This window comes from Kwoniella newhampshirensis, chromosome 3, assembly GCF_039105145.1.
Source record: "Kwoniella newhampshirensis strain CBS 13917 chromosome 3, whole genome shotgun sequence".
NCBI lineage: Eukaryota > Fungi > Basidiomycota > Tremellomycetes > Tremellales > Cryptococcaceae > Kwoniella > Kwoniella newhampshirensis.
Window position 1 is genome coordinate 625280 of NC_089957.1, and position 18153 is coordinate 643432.

Below are 18153 nucleotides of genomic sequence, written 5' to 3' on the forward strand. Positions count from 1 at the left end.
CTTCGGCTTATTCACCTGATCAACCGAACCCCTCCTCATTCCTCTTCCTCTCTTCCTCCCTTGGCCACCCTCTTACACTCTCACGGACAATACACTTTTTGGGATATCTTCTTATAGTATCATTTAGCCACCATCGCTCGCCCATATGGCAGTACAATCGAAAGAGACAGGATGAACATGACTGAGATGCATCGATACATCCAGCCTGTGCATGAAGCTCGCCTAATAACCCAAAAGTGGATTGCACAAAGCAGCGGGGAGACCGTACCTATATTGCAATCTACAGACGTGATGCTTGTCAAGTCGGTCCTCTCGTGCAAGACCACCCCCTTGAAAGCCAGCTCTCACCTTCACTTTCTCTCAACACCTTCCATCCTTCTCCTCCCCTACACGTTGTCGTTCACTCCTCAAGCGCCCACTTGATAGTTCCTCTGCCACTCCTTTTCCTTTCCGCTGCCCACTCGAGTGGACCCCTCCAGAACCTTCTCGTCTGTCCACTTGGCGATCCCTCTTCTCCCTCCCCATCTGCCCTTTCCACAAACACACATTCAGTGATATCCGTCCCCTTCCTCGTGCCCATTCTCATTTTATGAGGCGAAGTAGACCTCCTCACTCTACTCAATGAGAGGGGGTGAATGCTGTGCTTAGGTGTCTCAGGAAGGGGTGTACGTGGCGATATCGGTATCCTTCGACCGGCGGAGAGTGGGGGCGAAGGACTTCGATGGAGCCATGTTCGAGGCATCGTATCGCCCTTCAACTTCATTGATGAGGTAGGTGTAAGGGAAGTTGCCAGTGGACAGGTTGCCTGAATACGTCGTGGTTGTTGCTGGTGTTGTCGAGATGGTGTACGTGGAGGAGTACGAAGGAGGATACCTGGCGATGAGGATCGACCCCAAGGGATCGGAGTAGAGTCTCTCGACGAAGTGAAGGATTCAGCACGACGAACAGTTCGTGGTAAGAGTGGTGGGAGTAGATCCCCAGAGGAGGCGGAAGGAGGGTCAGATGACTGGGCTTCTTCTAGGGGCCAGACAGTCACATGTGTATTGGGATTGTCGATGGTTGTCGACCTTAGCTGTGTATGGTTGTTGACTCCGTCAGACGACGAAGAGGAAGGACCGTCTCCCTCGTCGTGAGAGGTGTATCTTAACGAACGAGAAGCTTGTCTATACAGTTCTGTTGCAATCCCACTGCTGGTGGGAGTGATATGACCAAGACCAACAGGTCTCAGTGCTCCCACAGGTGGCGTGAGAGGAATATCCGTCTTCGCTTTCTGACCAGGTCTACTGAGTCTGACCGCCCTCGATCGCACCCTTGCAATTCCCGGCAAAGGCAAACTCATATCCGCACCGAAGAACGCTCCTCCGCCTTTGCCTCTCCATCCGCCGACATCACCCATAGCGGAGGGCAGCAAGACTTCGTCCTCGGCGGAAGGGGTCTTGGAGGAATGCAGGGCCAGCCATGCTTCTCGAGATCGCCAAGGCTGATGAGATGGTGCTGGGATGTCGATCGAGAATGGTTGAGAGGAAGTGATGACTTCGGAGAAGGATCGAGATCGTCGATGGGACGGCGTACGGGGGTTGTAAGAGGGGTCGAGGGTGGTTGACTTGATTGGTCGGGGACGTGTAGTAGAAAGCGGGAAAGTAGTCGTGGTACAAGGGAGAGGAGGAGTGGACACTATATCGATTGGAGGAAGGAGCTCTGTCTGTTTCGACCATGTCAGTAATAGCTACGGCGCATCAATCGAGGGCTGATTGTAAAAATGTAAAAGTTTCTACAGTAACTTACATGATGTGCTGACGTGACCATCATCATCATCTTCGTTTCATCCTTCTCTTCCCTCGATCGAATCTTCTTCAACTTGTACATATCCTTTTTCGACCTACTCTTCTTCAACAATACTGTCTGTCCCTTTTCTCTTCGTCTGGGTGACGGCGAGCCACTGATGATGAGTGAAAGATCGGATGAACCAGGACTACGAGAAAGGAGAACTGCTGATGATGATATCATATTGGTAGCTCCTCGTGTCAAGTATACCCAAAGGAAAGGGATGTCGATCAACTCGGTTCGGATCCGGTAACTTCTTATAATGCGTTTCCGTTTCTGAGATTCTGCGGTAGAATGCGGTGTATGCGTTAATGTGTGTAGAGAATCTGCTTTGAGTCAGATCGACGCGAGCACTCTTTATATATGCCGAGTCAGCCGTATCCAATGCGATAAGTCATCAGAATCAGAGGCGGAAAACGGAAGAAGGAACTGGTCTCAGCCCTTCTTCCGAGGGATGGAATGTGTAGCTGAATCTAACCTCTGTCTCTCTCCCCCTCCACCTCGAGGCAGAGACTACGAGGCATGTTCCTCGTTGTCTAGAGGAGGACGAGAAGAGATGATGCGTTTCGTTGAGAAAGAGAGAGAGGAAAAGGAAAAGATGTCACTAAAACCGAATGATCGGGTCGGAATAAGGGGGGGTTTAGGGTGCCTGTCCTCGGCGCGTCTCCCTGTTTCATCTCGACCAATTGCCCCCCGGTTCCTCCTAGGTGACACACCTTACTCGATCACTTCGAATCGCAATGGTTTGCCAATGTATGTTTCGGATCCATGGTATAAGTATACACTTCCATTGACTTCGTCCTGTTGCATGGTTCGTTGGTCATTGGTCAGTTGGACGGTCGGCACTGTGGCAATGCGGCATTCGGGCAGACAGTTCAGCTTCGTCTCGTTCGATTCAACAAGCTTTTCAGCTGGTAACTTATTCCTCAGGGTAGCATTAGATGCAATAAGGGATACATCAATAAGGAGTGAACGACTCAAAGGGACAGGGGCACAAGACTGATAAATATGGCGAGAGGACATTCTATGCAAGTCGTAAACATGGGGCACGTCGTGTGGCAGATAATGAGAAGCCACAAGTGGCTTGCGACCGTTCTGCTGAAGTCTACCGCTTAGATCCAAGCGAGCCCGATGACACCGGCAACAACAGCCATGAGACCGTTGTTGGCAGTAAACATCTGACCGGCGGAGGAAGCAGCGGCAGAAGTGGCAGCAGCACCGGCGGAAACGGCGGCAGAGGCACCGGATGCACGGGCGGAAGAAGCAGCAGCGGTTCCGGAGGCGGCGGCAGAAGAAGCCCTGTGAGAGGAGACCAAAGTCAGCAGGAAGCAAAGGTTGTATGGCCGCAGAAGAACGAAGTGTGAAGAATGGAGATGGTCGGCAGTCCATAGTGCGCCGCTTGCTGTGAGGGAAGATCGAGAAGGAGAAGGCCAGAAGGAATGACATGCCAAAGGCTGAGCCCTCACTCACCTGGAAGCAGCAGCAGAGGACATAGCGGCGGAGGACATGGCAGCAGAGGACATGGCGGCGGAAGACATGGCGGCCATAGAAGACATAGCAGCGGAAGAAGCGGCGGAGCCACCGGGGGCGGCAACGACAGCGTTGGTACTGGTAGCAGCAGGAGTGGCGCTGTTTAGACGAGGTCAGACTTGCTGCTCTAAGACGGTGAACTGTAGGTAACGAAAAATACTTACACGGAAGAGGCGGCGCTAGAACCAGCGGCGTTCAAACAAGCGCTGCTAGATCCGGGCTCTGCAGAACACGAATTTATTTGGTCAGGTATAAATTTCGCGTCCGCACTACGAGGGAGGTATCCACTCACGGATGGTGACAGCCTGGTTGTAGTTGACGACACCGGTGGAGTCGGTGACCTTGAGGGTGACAGAAGTGCCAGAGGCAATGTCAACAGTCCAAGTGATGGAGTTGCCGGTCTGCTGTCCGAAGTCCTTACTGTGAACGAGGCGATGGGGATCAGATTATGGTACTTGTACTGTGCTACACTTGAGTCAAAACGATCACTCACAGAGCAGCAGCTGACGGCTGACCACCGGGGATAGCAGCAAGGAAGTAAGGGCCTGAACGAGAAGAGGTCATCAGTATCTGTCCCCCACCGATGATATCGGTAAGACAGCGCGTCCACAAGGACAGAAGAAGAATAGGACTCACCCTGACCACCAGTCCAAGAGAGAAGGGCAGGCTGACACTGGATCAAAGACGCAGGGGTCTGAACGGTCAATTGGGCGAGAGCCGAACCGGCAAGAGCGACGATGGCGACAATGGATCGGGAGAACATGTTTGTTTGTCTAAACTTTGGTTTGTTAAAGAGTGTTGAAGACGCGTGAAAGGGCTTTTCGTTTGTGAATGAGACGTAAGAGTGAAAAGATAGTCGTCAAGAGAAGATCTGCGTCTATGAGAATGAATGGAATAGGTATCGAGATATGAAGAAAGACTGAATGAGAGAGAAGTGTTTTTTTTTTCTTCGGGGGGGGAAAGTGTGTGGGCTCACGTCTATTATATGTGTGTACGCTTTGATCGTTGAAAAGCTCGTGAAATGAACGGTGAGGTTTTTTTGTTGTGTTTCTCTGTTTTCTTCTTGCTTGTGTTATGTCACAATTGTAAGGAAGGATATGACGGAGTGAGCAGGGGTTATTGACTTTTTCCCTCATCGATTTATATATCCAGGGTTACTACTACCATACCTACTGGTGCAGTGTGTACCCCTTGGGGGGGGGGGGCTCTGATCGACAAAAATCCAGAGAGGCAGGTCTGTCTGCCCTGGATTTACTCTGGCATGTTTACATCTGACCGGCTGTGTTGGCCTGATTGGTTCAGTCTGCAGTCTGACGCGTGGATCAACACGAGGGGGGGGGGGCGGGGGAATGTGTCAGACCCGTGTCTATGCGACTTGAATATAGCTTGTTCAACCCCCACATTAAACTTGGTTGATCCTACCTGAAGGACCCCGATCAGCCAGGATGACCAGCTCCAGCGAAAAGAATCAAGACAGCGAGGCAGCAGCCTTGAGAGCGAAAATCAAAGACCAAAAATCTCGACCATCGACGCAAGCCGTTCCGTCACGTCGCGTTGATCAGGAATCGAAAACAAGGCACCGCCACCAGACTCGAATTCAAAACCACCATGGTCATTGCCGTTCGACCAGTACTGCGACCATATATGACCTTGAACGTAGAATCTGGGGAGATCTCAGGATGGCTTGGGTCATGCTGTGCTGCGCTCCGATTCCGTTGAACGTAACCTGTTATTTGCGAGAGATGGTTTTCATAATAGGGAAAAAGTAGTAGTAGTAGTAGTATTTCTACCTTCCTTTCAAAGCTTGTTTGTGTCACGCTCTCTCGCGCTACATACCACAAATCACAACGATTCATTGCCGGAGACGTAATAGAATTCTAGAAACGAGAGGCCTGATCCTGAAATCCCACGATCTCGGAATCCACCATAGACGATCCCCGGCGTGGTTTCGCAACAATGTGATGACATCAATGACGTGGCAATAAAGGATTCAACAGGGGTTGGTAGCGTGGTGGCGGCATCAAATATGTCAAAAAACGTGACTCACAATCGAGAAAGAAGCTAAGCGCCAACATTTCAGAAAGACATGAAGAGAGAGAGAGAAGCAACCTTTGAACGATACAGATAGCTGTCTGATTCATTCCTCACGACTGATCGAACATCGACAACAAAATGGTGAGCTCTCCGGTCATTTCCGGGCTCAAGTCATGGACTGCTTTGTCACTGCAAAAGCACCCGTACTGAAGATCGATCTTTTGACAAAGGACTTTTCTTCCGCCAACGTTCCTATCTCAAGAGACACTTGGGCACCTCGATCCCCTTCTCCCCAACGACCTTCTTATGCCGCTGACCCTTACGCTGAACGGCCCCCTCCTTCGCGGGACGACCTAGATGAGAGAAGGTCTCCGCCTCCCCGAGCTCCTGGATCTGCGAACGGAGCTGGAAATGGAAGTAATGATGGCTATCGAGGTGAAAGGGACGCTAGGTAAGTGGACTTTTCGTCCTTTCAGTCGTTTCATTCGAGAGAATACAAGGGAAAGCAAGAAAGGAAAGAAGTATTGGTCTACTGGTGCAGTTTCCATCGGATTCCACCGGATGAAGCACGAAGCTGCTTTTGCAAGTACCACCTCTGGCTATGGAGGAAAGGCAAGGAGGAATGGCCGTAATGGACTCTGACATCCTTTGTCTTGGTCGCTTTCCGCTCGAGGAAATTCCTTTGTCTCGAGTCCTATACTGACGCGACCACATCCATATAATAAAACCTTGCCTTCCTCAAAACCGCACTGTCCACTCTTCCGCTGTCTTTCATTATTTTGTTTGCTCGAAATTGTCACGGCAATCTTCTATCAATTCTTCAAACATACAACGCAATGACAAATGCTGCATATGACCGTCGCTCGCCGTCTCCTCCTCCTCCTCGCTACCGTACGCCCTCCCCCAACGATCATCGCGAACGACAATATCCGGACCGCAGAGACTCCGCCTACGTCGCCCCTCGACGACCTCCTCATGCGCCAGCTCAGGTCCAGAAGAACAATGTTCTCGGAGTCTTCGGACTGTCCATCCGAACCCGTGAGAGGGATCTCGAGGATGAGTTCATGAGGTACGGCGATGTCGAGAAGGTCGTCATTGTCTACGACCAGAGAGTAAGCTGCAGATTCTCCTCAACATACCGCTCGGTCTGATGGCAAGCTGTGATCGTAGACCGACCGCTCTCGAGGCTTTGGTTTCATCACCATGCGAACCATTGAAGATGCCGAACGATGCATTGACAAGCTGAATGGGTTGAACCTCCACGGCCGTAACATCCGTGTCGACTTCTCCGCCACCCAGAAACCTCATGCTCCTACTCCCGGAGAATACAGAGGTGTCAAGAGACCTATCGGTGAATTAGATCCTCCACGCAAGTACCCAAGAAATCAAAAAGCTTACGGATTCGTGCCATCAACTTATATTGCAGATGAAGACCGATACGGCGGTCGAGGCGGTGGTCGATACGATGATCGTCGAGGTGGCGGCGGCTACGACAGCAGACGAGGTGACGATGACCGTCGAGGTGGTGGCTACCCCGATCGTGACAGGTACGATGACAGAGACCGTTACCGTGATAGGTCAGTTCATTCCTTCTAGTTCCTGTGTGTGAGAAGTGGCGCTGATCAGTTCGTACTGTTATACTATTACAGGGAAGGAGGAAGGGGTTATTCTCGACGAGAAGACGATGACCCTTACGGTGGCCGCTCGAGGCGAGATGACTCCGACAGGGAAAGGAGGAGATCCGTGAGGTGAGTGATATCCAGAGTTCCATGTCTTCGATCGTCGCAAGCTCATGGTCGAGCCCGTACAGCCCCCGCCGAAGCAGGTACTCCGGTTCGCCCGACCGCCGTGCTCCTCCTCGTGATTATGATGCTCCACCACCTGCTGCTGCTGCCCCGGGTTCGGAAGTGTCGAGGTACTAAAGTTGTGCTCCATGAACTACGTATCGATGCGAGATCCGCTGGGTGAACGAAAAGCGGGCAAGATATCGCAAATAAACACAGAAAACCTCTACGTATATGATTTCCTTTGTCTCAAGAATGCAAGAATGAAAATCAAAGTCCATCCACCATCCATGACAAGAATCAAGTCGTCCAAGAACGCGCACGATTCAACCCACAAAGACGGTCACAGGCTGAGTAGCGTTGATGCTCTTTGTATCAGCGACAGTCAGTCCAATTATCATCCAAATCTTTAAGAGGAAGAAGGGAAAGAATGGGCAAGGAAGGCAAAGAAAACAGAGGAAGGCGGTCTGCCTAAGGAAACAGCAAAAGGTGGCAACCGTTGAGGAACAGGAAGGCAAGAGCAATCGTGCGGATCAAAGGAAGGAGACAAGAACGAAGATGCAAGAGTACCCGTGAACAATTCGCTGTCCGTGCATTGTGCTAACATTTGTATACTGTGTCGTGAATGAACATTTTGTGCGCCCATTCGACCCTTCAGGTCGCCGGATTGCAATGAAGTAATACATGACCCGTACATGATGTGCGTAATACAGTGACGGAGTGAGCAGAAGGTTGGACCAACCATTTTTCGCAATCTAGAAATAGACTTTTCTTTTCCTCGCTGTATACTTTGAGTCGGTCGGAACACTATCACAACAAAGAGCGAAGGATTGATTAGTAGATGCTACGATGCAGATCGAAAGACTTGAGTCGACTCACCCCTCTTTGCCTCTTGCTCTGTAGAGATCCTTCTTCTTCATGATCCATTCCTTGGCATTGATATCCTTCTTTCCCTTCTTCCCCTTCTTACCCGAAGCGCTACTATCCTTTCTTCTCCTTCTCTCATTCCTGATCTCCTCTCTCCTCTTCTCGAGTCCATACGAGTTCTCCTCATCCAGATCCATCTCTTCCCCATCCAAAGCCTTTGGCACCTCCTGTTGACCCACCATCAAACACAGATACATCTTCCTGGCCTTCTTGGAATTCGGATAATCGACGACCAAACCACCTCCGAAACCCGCTCGTTGCGCCGCTGTGGTGATCATCTGTACTTGGTCGTCGGACGAAGGGTAGAATTGGAATACTGCTCGGGAAGGATTGCGAAGACATGAATGAAGGGTTGTGAAGAATCGGGCGAGTCGTTGGGGCGGTGAATGGGTGTTGGAGTCGGCGTTGAGAAGCCATTGAATGACGGAAATACTAAGGAGTACCAGTCAGGTATATCATCAGCTCATCATACCCGAGCTCAAAATGCACCCTTCGGTTGATCGTTCGTAGAACATTGCGGAAGGTCGGACTCACCTGATCGCACCGTCAAATGTACCTGGTCTGAATCCGAAGCCTTGTCCGATATCTTGTAAAAACAAATCTCCCTCGACTTCTCGTTCCAGAGCGACCTCTAGATAGCGACAAGCAATTGATCAGAAAACTACAGGTTCCTTTCTCCCTACCTGAAGAACTGAGCTTGCAGCTCACCAAGCATGCTAGGAGCGATATCACATCCTACCCAAACATGACCTTCTTCGTCCAACAATTCACCGCTCAACCCTGACCCACACCCTATATCCAACACGAAAGCCGTCTCGTCCTCCGGGAGTGCCAACAGCTCTAGAGCTCTTTGAGTCATCTGCGATTGGATGGACTTTATTCGTGTGTTGGCAGTGTACTTGTGAGCCTCTGTGTCCCCGTAGAACTGCAGGACAAGTTACCATAAGTACACATCAAACCGATGCGCGAGGGGCAACGAGCTCGAAGCTTTTCGACACTCACGATCTCGGGCGGAGAGATTTCCTCAGGTCGTGACATCTTGAATGGTCACCTTCTCTGATTCTTCCTGAAGGAAGCGAGCGAGCGAGCGATGAGAGGTGAACGAGATGTGATCAAGGAGTATGAAATGTCATGAAACAGCATTCAGAACTCCTTTGCCGCTCAAAAATGAAATCCTCACAAAATTGGGATCGCAAAGCCACGTGGTTGTCAACATCAAAAAGCAATCCACCGTCGCGTCTACTACTTGTTCACAACAACATCTATTGACGACTTTGGGAAATCGTCCGTTGACGAAAATAACCACACCATGCTCCGCACGACATGACGATCCCGAATCATACTCCCTTCTTTCGGCTGACCCCTCTCCCTTTTCCTCTCGGTGAGCTGGGTGAGGGGGAACAGCTGCGCAAGCTCGAAGATGTTCGGCCGCGATTCGTCTTGCCGATATTGGACAAACATATCTCAGCTACTGAGAGATTATTAGGTAGTCTCAGAGGAGTCTCAAGCTATGATAAACAAGATGCTCCTCCTACCCCTTCGAAGATCGGCGGATTTCAGGTGGACTTCCAGCGACCTCCAACTGACGGGAACACACCGGATCATCAGGACCTAGAAGATGACATGGAGGGAGAGACTATCTGGACAAGAGCGGTGGAAGAAGAATCTATCGCTGGACCCAGTAGACCACAGACTTTCAAGGTCAGCTGCACCACTCATGTAAGGACAGAAAGCCCAGCTGATCGATCGGAGGCAGCCTTTACGAACATGGGATCGCGAGGAATCCAACCCCTTCGAGCCTACTCCCTTCCTGTCGGAGAAATCAGCATTCACATTCGATGCTGTGCTGACATCGTGAGCTGCCCAACCGCCTACTTGTTCAAGTTTTGGTCCTTCAGCTGACGTTGAGACTCCAGATCTGAACCTCCGATCCATTTGCCCCAGCTGCGGAAGACGAGTGGTCCTACCCCTGTGCAAGATTCGAAAGCCCTTCTGGACCTAATGATCCGAGCGACTTTAGGGACTGTGACGACCGATAATCTCCAGTGGGACAATCAAAAAGCCCGTTTCGCATGGAGTCAAGAAGGAGGGAGACCGCTGGGTATAGAGAGAATCACAGCTGCCTCGTGAGAATAATGGTCTCGTGTCAGCACAGTTATGCTGATTGCCTGCGCAGCACTGTGAAGAGGTTTCTCAGCATTGGCACGGCTATTCGAAGACTGGAAATTATCGTCGATACCCAGAGTGTACTGCAAGTATCTTCTCTATCATCATCATCTTGGAGTCCGAGCATGACTGATTGATCTACTCCAGCCCTTTGACCCCTACTCATCACGCGCTTCTCCACGCTCTGTCGACTTATCTGACCTTTATCAAGCAAAGATTAACGACGGCAATCGATGACAGTAAATCAGAGGTTAAAGCCGGATGGAATAAATGGATGTCTGTAACGGAGGACGTTCGCCAACTGGCCGAGACGCTGTGCGATGTGGTTGGCTGGGTGAGCTAGATCCATTCTGTATTTATACAGCTCAAACTCACACTCTGCTGTAGTCTCTCGACGCATCGACACCTCAGGTCTTACCGACTCGGGCGTCTTCTCTTTTGACCCAACTCTACAGTCATCTCCTTGCGTCCCTCTCCACTTGCTCTCCATCTCAGCAACGCAGTGCCATACCACTAGCACTCGCATACCTTCTCAGTCGAGCCTCCACCCCTTTTCTTTGCCTGATACATCAGTGGGTAGGTCTTGTGCCTTCAACACCACAATATGAAGACCAAGATCCAACGTCGCAGCCCTGGGCCGACCTCGGCATCACCCGAAAGACTCTACCTGATGATCGTTGGGAATACTCGTTCTCTTCCAGAAAAATGCCAGCATTCATTCCGAAGGAAACAAGACGGACGCTGTTTGAAGCCGGCCGAAGTTTGCGATTATTGAGAGACGCGTCAGGTGGGATGCACCCTCTTTGTTCTGGCGACTGGGGTGTGGAGTCCAGGTGGATATGGGGAGCAGGTGCCACGAAGTGAGTTTTTGGCCATATGCGACTCAACGTGATACTGATCTCCATTGACTGTGTACAGCTCGAGAACCGAAATGAATAGTCATGTGCGCAGAGTACGGAAAGAGGTAGAATACTGGCGCCGGTCAGTCACGGATCGCACTCGACCTTTGTCCGGCTCAACTTCCTTTGGGCGATTACGAAGCACGACGAAGAGAGAGCGAAAGCGAATACCAATGGATTTGATACAACCGACATTTAGCTCTAATGGCGAGATCCTGTCCCACGCACAAGATGAGCAGACAGCTCAACAAAGCGAAGTAGACTTTCTCTGGGCGTTGTTCGACCAAGCACCTGGATCTCATATGGAGCCTGGACCAAAGAATAATAATCATCAACTCTGGACTCCGACACCGCTTGATGAGTTGCATGCTTTCATCGCACTACACTCAAATCCGTCTTATTCGCTACTACCTCATGACAGTCCCACTCTACAGATATTTGTCTCCAATTACGTGCTCGCTCCTCTACTTACTCACTCCAATCTCGTGTCGACTTCACTCGTCTCGCTCTATCTGGACGATCTACGCTTCCTTGACCATCTCGATATTCTTCGTTCTTTCTGGCTGGGCGGAGACGTCGGATTTGTCGAACGTGTTTCGGGCGCTTTATTCGGCAAAGACGGGGCCGGAGCTGGGGAAGCATTAGGTCTAGGACGTAGAGCGAGGACTCGAGCTAGGTTAGGGCTGGGAGGAGGAGAAGGAGCTCAAACTCCTGCCGGTGATGCCGGGGAGTGGGGTATAGGATTGGGCATAGGTCTGAGCGAGAGAAGTCGTTGGCCACCTGGAGGAGCGGAGCTGGCTTATGCTCTGAGAACTACGCTGTTGGACGATGAAGAATCGAGCGAGAGGGAAAGGGAGAAGGGCAAGGGACCGGTTTGGGAGAATGTAGAGGATAAAGTGTCCTTTGCCATCCGGGAATTACCACAAGACGAAGAAAGCGGAAGAAGAGCCAGATGGATGAATCCGCAAGGTGAGCTGCGTTGTTCCTGTCGATAAGCACGGCTGCTGACTGTGACCAACCAGCTATCGAGTGAGCGCCTTTGACATGAGGAGTCCTTCGTGGGTTTTACTGATTGTCTTTTGTAGAGCGCTCGACTTTCTGTATTTGGCTTATTCACCCCCATCGACCATCTCGATCCTCCTTCCTGCCTCCCTCATGGAGAAATACCAATCGGTCCACAACTTCTTACTGCGCTTATGTCGAGTCAGCGTTGTTCTTCGATCCATGTATTTCGACATGATCCATCAGTCAGAATCCTTCGACACGCCAGTGAAGACCGGAATCGATTCGGGCTTCAATCGACCGCCGTCTCGTTCTCATTCTACCGGAAGATCTCGTGCGAGGCCAGTCGAATCACGCCCGGTACGAACGACAGTTTCGCTTTTCCCCAAAGACTCGAACATCGAGAAGAAAGCCAGAGTTTTGAGATTCAGAATGAGCCATCTGGTCGATGCTATGATGCGGTATATGGTGGACAGTGCCATTGGGACCAAATGGGATTCCATGAGGAAGAGGTTAGAGAAATTGAAGAAAAATGTACCTGGAGGCGAGGGGATCATTGGCGATAGTCGACCCGCTTCACCAACGCCTGGCGATGGTTTCTACGAGGATGATATTGACCGACTGGACTATAACGAAAACGAAGACGACGATATCGACAACGACGAGGAAGACGCGGACGCAGATGAAGGAGGAATGAGAAATATTCATCAACTACAATCGATCCATTCATTGGTACTGTACCATCATCTGACAATGGACAGAATCCTCAAATCATGTTTATTAGCACCGCAACCTGGCTATCAAGTGACCTTGAAGATCTTGATGACCCTCCTGGGACTGGTGTTGGATCTGGGGAAGGTCTTGAAAGAAGTCGAAAGGGGAGTAGTGGGTTGGATGCAAGGTGGGGAGAGGGTGGATGTGATCGCGAAGGAGTGGGAGGAAAAGGAGAGGGTATTTGTGAGTCACCTTTCGTCTTTGTATGGTCATGTCGTTCTTCCAAAGTGATTGGTGGTGAAAACAGATGAAGAAGGAGGTCCAAAGCCGGGCTAAAGGTCATTAAGCTATTGATGTGATTGGTATTTGGAAGAAAGTCATCGCTGACTCTGCTCGTAATTCAGTTACACGCTTTGGAGCGACTATCGCTCCGAACGGCATCATCGTCCAGGACCGAGGATAGAGGGGGCAACGAGACTGAACAGGATATGCAAGTCCTCTTAGGAGGGAATGACGATGAGGGCGGTGATCAACGTGACAAGAAGATCTCCGCAGGACAAGTAGTCGGTGTCAATGATTTACAGGAACTTTTGTTGCGATTGAGATTTGGGAGTGGAGGAGTCCAAGGTAGAAGAGGTAGATGGAAGGTCGATGAGGGCAAGGTGTGACGTGCACCTAACCTTCATTATGAGGAGAAATGCGATGCGATGTTATCGTCCGACGTGTTGTAAAGAATTAGAGACATATGCATTGAATAGGTATAACATGACTGTCTCACCCGATCACCCACCCACCCTCTCTTTTGATCTATCGCTCTTACGCTCACGCGCTCACTCGCTCACCCGCTTATTCCTTCAAAGCCAAGCTAAGCACGAATCTCTCGCCCGCTCCAAGATCCTCCGCATCCTTCGTCCTCACCTCTCTCTGTAATGTGGATTCTGATGATCCCTCGCTTCTTTGACTCAGCTCGATGGGAACTCCTCCAATCTGCTTTATCAAATAATCTTCATTCCCTTTGAGAGCTTCACGGACCGCATCTTCTTCTCCATCATCGTACTCGTAATAGATATCGACCTTGTCGGAAGGTTTCAGTCCCGCTTCCTTTCGGAGTTTGTTCACTCGAGAAGTGAGAGATCGAAGTAATGATAATGATTCCAGTTCCGCATGTCTTCGGATATCAAGAAGGATGATGACGTCGTTATCGCTAGCAGTGTCGAACTCGCTCTCCTTTCCTCCATCGACTTGAGCGAACCGAGTCACAAGGAGATCTCCGGCGACGAGCTCGACACCGTTCACAACGATCTTGCCGTTGCTGAGGTACTCCTTGCACTCTTCTGTGCTCATCTTGGGAAGATGTGATCGAACCTTGCCGATATCCTTTCGAAGCTTCTTGCCGAGGACCGTCCAGTCGGCGGTCGCACGGTACTTGATACCGACAGCTGCCTCATCACTGGTGTAAACGATGTTGACGACGTTCAACTCCGCAGCAATATATGTCTCAAGAGACTTGACATCGTCAAGATATTCTTGGTCGTGGTGGAAGATCGTAAGCTCTTTGAGGGGAGTCTGTTTCGCCCCATTAGCGTCAGCTTGTATCTTAGATCGACAGTGGCATTACCGCTCACCTTCACTCTCAGAGTCTTTCGATCTCGGATGAGACGACCCAGATCGATGACCGCACGCATTCGTCCGACTTGTCGCTCGACAACAGGGTCAAGATATTCAGATCGTGCAGTGGGGAAAGGCAAGAAATGGATCGACCTGACATCCTGAGTGGACCCTTTGGGTGCTGGGGAAGTCGGTCGGAGAGCTTGATAGACAGTCTCACAGGTGAAGGGGGTGAAAGAGGACTGTAGAGGTAACATTGTCAGCCAATGGTACGCACCAGGTGGAAAGAGAAGCTCACCATGGTAAGGCATAGAGTCATGAGAGCCTCATACAATGTGTTGAGGGCCAATCGGGTATCGTCCACGCCGCCCGAACCCTTCAATCGGGTTCGGTTGAAACGGATGTACCAGTTGGTCAAGTCAGCGATGAGGTCGAGTAACTTGGGGATGACCGTGTATAAACGATAGGCTGTAAAAATGCCATCAGCATCTATCTATACTATCCAAGTGTGCGCTCCTAACAGCGTTCTACTCACCTGCCATTTCAGTGTCGAGATGTTGTATCAAGGTCTGACATGTCGCCAAGATCCATCGGTCCATAACATTGGTAGACTTGGGCGCATCGTGATCATAGAGAAACTTCTCCCCTGTGCTCTGCTCAAACAGCTCCACTTGACCGAGGTAGAAGTTGAGCGAGTTGATCCATTTCAGTATAACATTGGACAAGACTTCGCGGACACCTTCCTCTCGAAATCGGAGATTGTCGGCTCGAACGACTGGAGAGTTGACAAGGAAGAGTCGAACACAATCGGCACCGTATTTACCGACAATCTCCATAGGATCAGGGTAGTTCTTGAGCTTCTTGCTCATCTTCTTTCCGTCACTGTGAGGAGCTACTATTAGTGAAATCCTATGTTGGAACTGTGTACGTTCACGTACGAGGCAAGGATGAGACCGGTAACGATCAAGTTTTTCCAAGGAGCAGTATCATACAGATGTGTGCCAAGGACCAAGAGCGTGTAGAACCAACCTCTAGTCTGGTCGATACCCTCGCAGACAAAGTCGGCAGGGTAGCTCTTCTTGAAGAGGTCCTGGTTCTCGAAGGGGAAATGAGATTGGGCGTAAGGCATACTGTGTGAAGGGAGTGGTTGTGAGCCAAGCAAGTTTTGCTCCTTTGGTGCTAGCATACCTTCCGGACTCGAACCAACAATCAAACACCTCCTCTATCCTCTTAAGCTGACCCTTGCCCTGCTTCGATGGGATGGTAATGTTGTCGATGCTTTCTCTGTGCAAGTCTTTAATGCCTTTCACACCGGAAAGCTCCTCGAGTTCAGCGATCGAGCTGACAGCGACGATCTGCAGAATCGTGAGCTCATGCTTCATGGCAAAATCGGATTTTCTCGAGCGACTCACCTCCTCGTAGTCCTCGCTGACCCATAACGGGATAGGAGTACCCCAGTATCGATTTCTTGAGATGTTCCAATCTCGCGCATTTCTGATCCAACCGCCGAAACGACCTTCTCCAATGTTGGCTGGGACCCATCTTGTCTTTTCATTGTTGGCAACGAGCTTGTCGGAGATGTTCGCAACACGGACGAACCATGAAGGGATAGCTCGGTAAATCAAGGGTGTGCCAGATCTTCAGCATCATTCATCATTAGCACAATGCTTCGAAGGCGTCTTCGTCTTCGACTTCACTTACCTCCAACAGAAGGGATAACTATGCATGATGTCGGATCGCACGACAAGGCGTCCCTTCTTCTGCAAATCCTTGATGATGAAAGGGTCGGCCTCCTACAGTGGCTGTTAGCTATGCACCATATGTTGTCAGGATGATGCTAATGCCTACCTTTACGTTCTTCCCCTGGTACTCAGGAATCTCAGAGGTGAATCGACCCGCCTCATCAATAGGACAAGGGGGAAGCTCATCGTCGCGAACGACTCCATGAGCGACACAGATCCTATGATCGTCCTCTCCGTAGGCCGGAGCTTGGTGGACGATACCGGTACCGTCAGAGTCGGTAACATAGGTGTCGGCAAGAACTCGGTAGGCCCTGTCTTCGAACTGCGAGCGGTCACATCAACTGTTGTCTGCGATTAGCTTGACTGTACACCTACCTGCTCAGTGAAATGGTCAAAGATAGGGACGTATCGCCACCCAACCATATCTTTTCCCAAGAATGTCCCAACCTTCTTGAACTTGGGTTCCTTCTTGGGGTCTGGCTTCTTTCCACCCTGATACTCCTTATACACTGTGCCTAAAAGGCTCTCCAGGAGAATGAAATTCTGTGCCCGCTCGATATCATGGATCTTGATGTATGTAAAATCGGGATGGACACAGAGGGCGAGGTTGGTGGGAAGAGTGTAGGGTGTGGTTGTCCAGGCGAGAAGGGAAGTCGAAGGGTCATCAACGAGAGGGAAGGATACGGTCACTGGTCACGAGGCGTTAGCAGAAGTAGAACGCTCGTTTGAGCATATTACTCACCAGCAGGATCCGAAGTCATTCTGTAGTCTTCACCGGCCTCAAAGTTACTCAAAGGGGTTGTACATCCCATTGAATAAGGCATGACCTTCAACCCTCGGTATACCTGATTCTTGCCCCAAAGCTGACCGAAAACCCACCACACACTTTCCATATATGTTGGGTCGAGTGTCTTGTAACCGGTGTCAAAGTCGATCCATCTCCCCATCCTCTCAACAGTACTCTTCCATTCCGTCGAATAACGCATTACAATCTCTCTACACGCAGCGTTGTACTTGTCGATACCCATGGCCATCACATCCTCCTTGCCCTTGATGTTGAGCGTTTTATCAATCTCGTGCTCAACGGGAAGACCGTGCGTGTCCCAGCCAAATCGACGCTCGACGTGATGACCGGTTGAGTGAGCGTGTCGTGTGACAATGTCCTGAGCATTTTCGTGAGTCTGTGCTGAAGAGAGGTATGATAGAACTGACCTTGATGGTACCGGCTAACAGATGACCATAATGAGGCAGACCAGTAGCGAAGGGAGGACCATCATAGAAGCTGTATTCGGGCTTTCCCTCCGAGAGCTTCTGGGAAGTCTTGAAGGCGTCGATGTCCCGCCAGTACTGGAGGACTTCTTGCTCCGAAGTAGGGATATGAATAGGCTTGGAAGCTGCAATGAGCGATCAGCTGAGCTATATGAACCGCTATATACACAGAGACTCACGGTCGTGAGCTTTGAATGACATTGTTGTGACTATGGCCTGCCGTCGAGACACCACTTGATATGATAGCTGATTTTGCAACCAGATATATCGCCGCCGTGAGACTAGAGCTCCTTCTGACTCAGCTGCGTTTCTGTTGTCGACTCGACTTTGAGCCTGGTGTCTATGACAAGGGACAGGATGACTCCTTGACTACGGTTGTGCAGAAGAGTGCTCTTCTGTAGTGCTCTCTCGAGTCCAATTCGTGTGCTGATGAGTGTCGTGGGAAGATGTGAGCGCAGGTCGGAAATGCAGGTGTGATCTTGAGAGCACCCAACGAGTCGCTACACTTTCTTTCATTCAACATTTCGAAGAGGAGTGTACATGCAGGGTTCCCGGGGAGATTGTGAAGCCACGTGGTGGTCATCGGCATTTATCGGAGATTGGATGTCTGTATCATCGAGTGGCAACAGGTTGGACATGCTGTTTGGCACCTCC

The 18153-nt window shown here is 50.5% G+C and overlaps 7 protein-coding genes across 7 annotated transcripts; 3 read left to right on the forward strand and 4 right to left on the reverse strand.

Annotated features, from left to right (window-relative positions):
• Window positions 1–400: 400 nt before the first annotated feature.
• On the reverse strand, window positions 401–2007 carry IAR55_001574 (uncharacterized protein; the record flags this gene model as incomplete). Its single annotated transcript, XM_066944700.1, has 2 exons — window positions 401–1702; window positions 1786–2007. The coding sequence occupies 2 exons, from the start codon at window positions 2005–2007 to the stop codon at window positions 401–403; spliced, it is 1524 nt and encodes a 507-aa protein (XP_066804623.1).
• Window positions 2008–2936: 929 nt separating this feature from the next.
• Window positions 2937–4117, reverse strand: IAR55_001575 (uncharacterized protein; the record flags this gene model as incomplete). Its single annotated transcript, XM_066944701.1, has 6 exons — window positions 2937–3123; window positions 3295–3453; window positions 3519–3576; window positions 3647–3774; window positions 3848–3899; window positions 3991–4117. 6 exons carry the CDS (start codon window positions 4115–4117, stop codon window positions 2937–2939), a joined length of 711 nt encoding a protein of 236 aa, XP_066804624.1.
• A 1444-nt stretch (window positions 4118–5561) lies between these two features.
• On the forward strand, window positions 5562–5843 carry IAR55_001576 (uncharacterized protein; the record flags this gene model as incomplete). The annotated part of the gene is made up of 1 exon (XM_066944702.1): window positions 5562–5843. The coding sequence occupies one exon, from the start codon at window positions 5562–5564 to the stop codon at window positions 5841–5843; it is 282 nt and encodes a 93-aa protein (XP_066804625.1).
• Window positions 5844–6224: 381 nt separating this feature from the next.
• Window positions 6225–7310, forward strand: IAR55_001577 (uncharacterized protein; the record flags this gene model as incomplete). The annotated part of the gene is made up of 5 exons (XM_066944703.1): window positions 6225–6500; window positions 6559–6739; window positions 6815–6965; window positions 7038–7136; window positions 7199–7310. The coding sequence occupies 5 exons, from the start codon at window positions 6225–6227 to the stop codon at window positions 7308–7310; spliced, it is 819 nt and encodes a 272-aa protein (XP_066804626.1).
• A 617-nt stretch (window positions 7311–7927) lies between these two features.
• IAR55_001578 (uncharacterized protein) lies at window positions 7928–9137 on the reverse strand (the record flags this gene model as incomplete). The annotated part of the gene is made up of 5 exons (XM_066944704.1): window positions 7928–7979; window positions 8052–8531; window positions 8634–8730; window positions 8808–9024; window positions 9102–9137. 5 exons carry the CDS (start codon window positions 9135–9137, stop codon window positions 7928–7930), a joined length of 882 nt encoding a protein of 293 aa, XP_066804627.1.
• A 285-nt stretch (window positions 9138–9422) lies between these two features.
• On the forward strand, window positions 9423–13548 carry IAR55_001579 (uncharacterized protein; the record flags this gene model as incomplete). The annotated part of the gene is made up of 10 exons (XM_066944705.1): window positions 9423–9800; window positions 9856–9953; window positions 10016–10225; window positions 10276–10350; window positions 10413–10599; window positions 10653–11125; window positions 11184–12133; window positions 12187–12193; window positions 12250–13123; window positions 13285–13548. 10 exons carry the CDS (start codon window positions 9423–9425, stop codon window positions 13546–13548), a joined length of 3516 nt encoding a protein of 1171 aa, XP_066804628.1.
• Window positions 13549–13726: 178 nt separating this feature from the next.
• IAR55_001580 (isoleucine-tRNA ligase) lies at window positions 13727–17700 on the reverse strand (the record flags this gene model as incomplete). The annotated part of the gene is made up of 13 exons (XM_066944706.1): window positions 13727–14446; window positions 14506–14730; window positions 14787–14956; window positions 15024–15370; window positions 15427–15618; window positions 15677–15843; window positions 15901–16126; window positions 16190–16281; window positions 16337–16552; window positions 16606–16919; window positions 16973–17393; window positions 17443–17624; window positions 17679–17700. 13 exons carry the CDS (start codon window positions 17698–17700, stop codon window positions 13727–13729), a joined length of 3294 nt encoding a protein of 1097 aa, XP_066804629.1.
• Window positions 17701–18153: the final 453 nt, after the last annotated feature.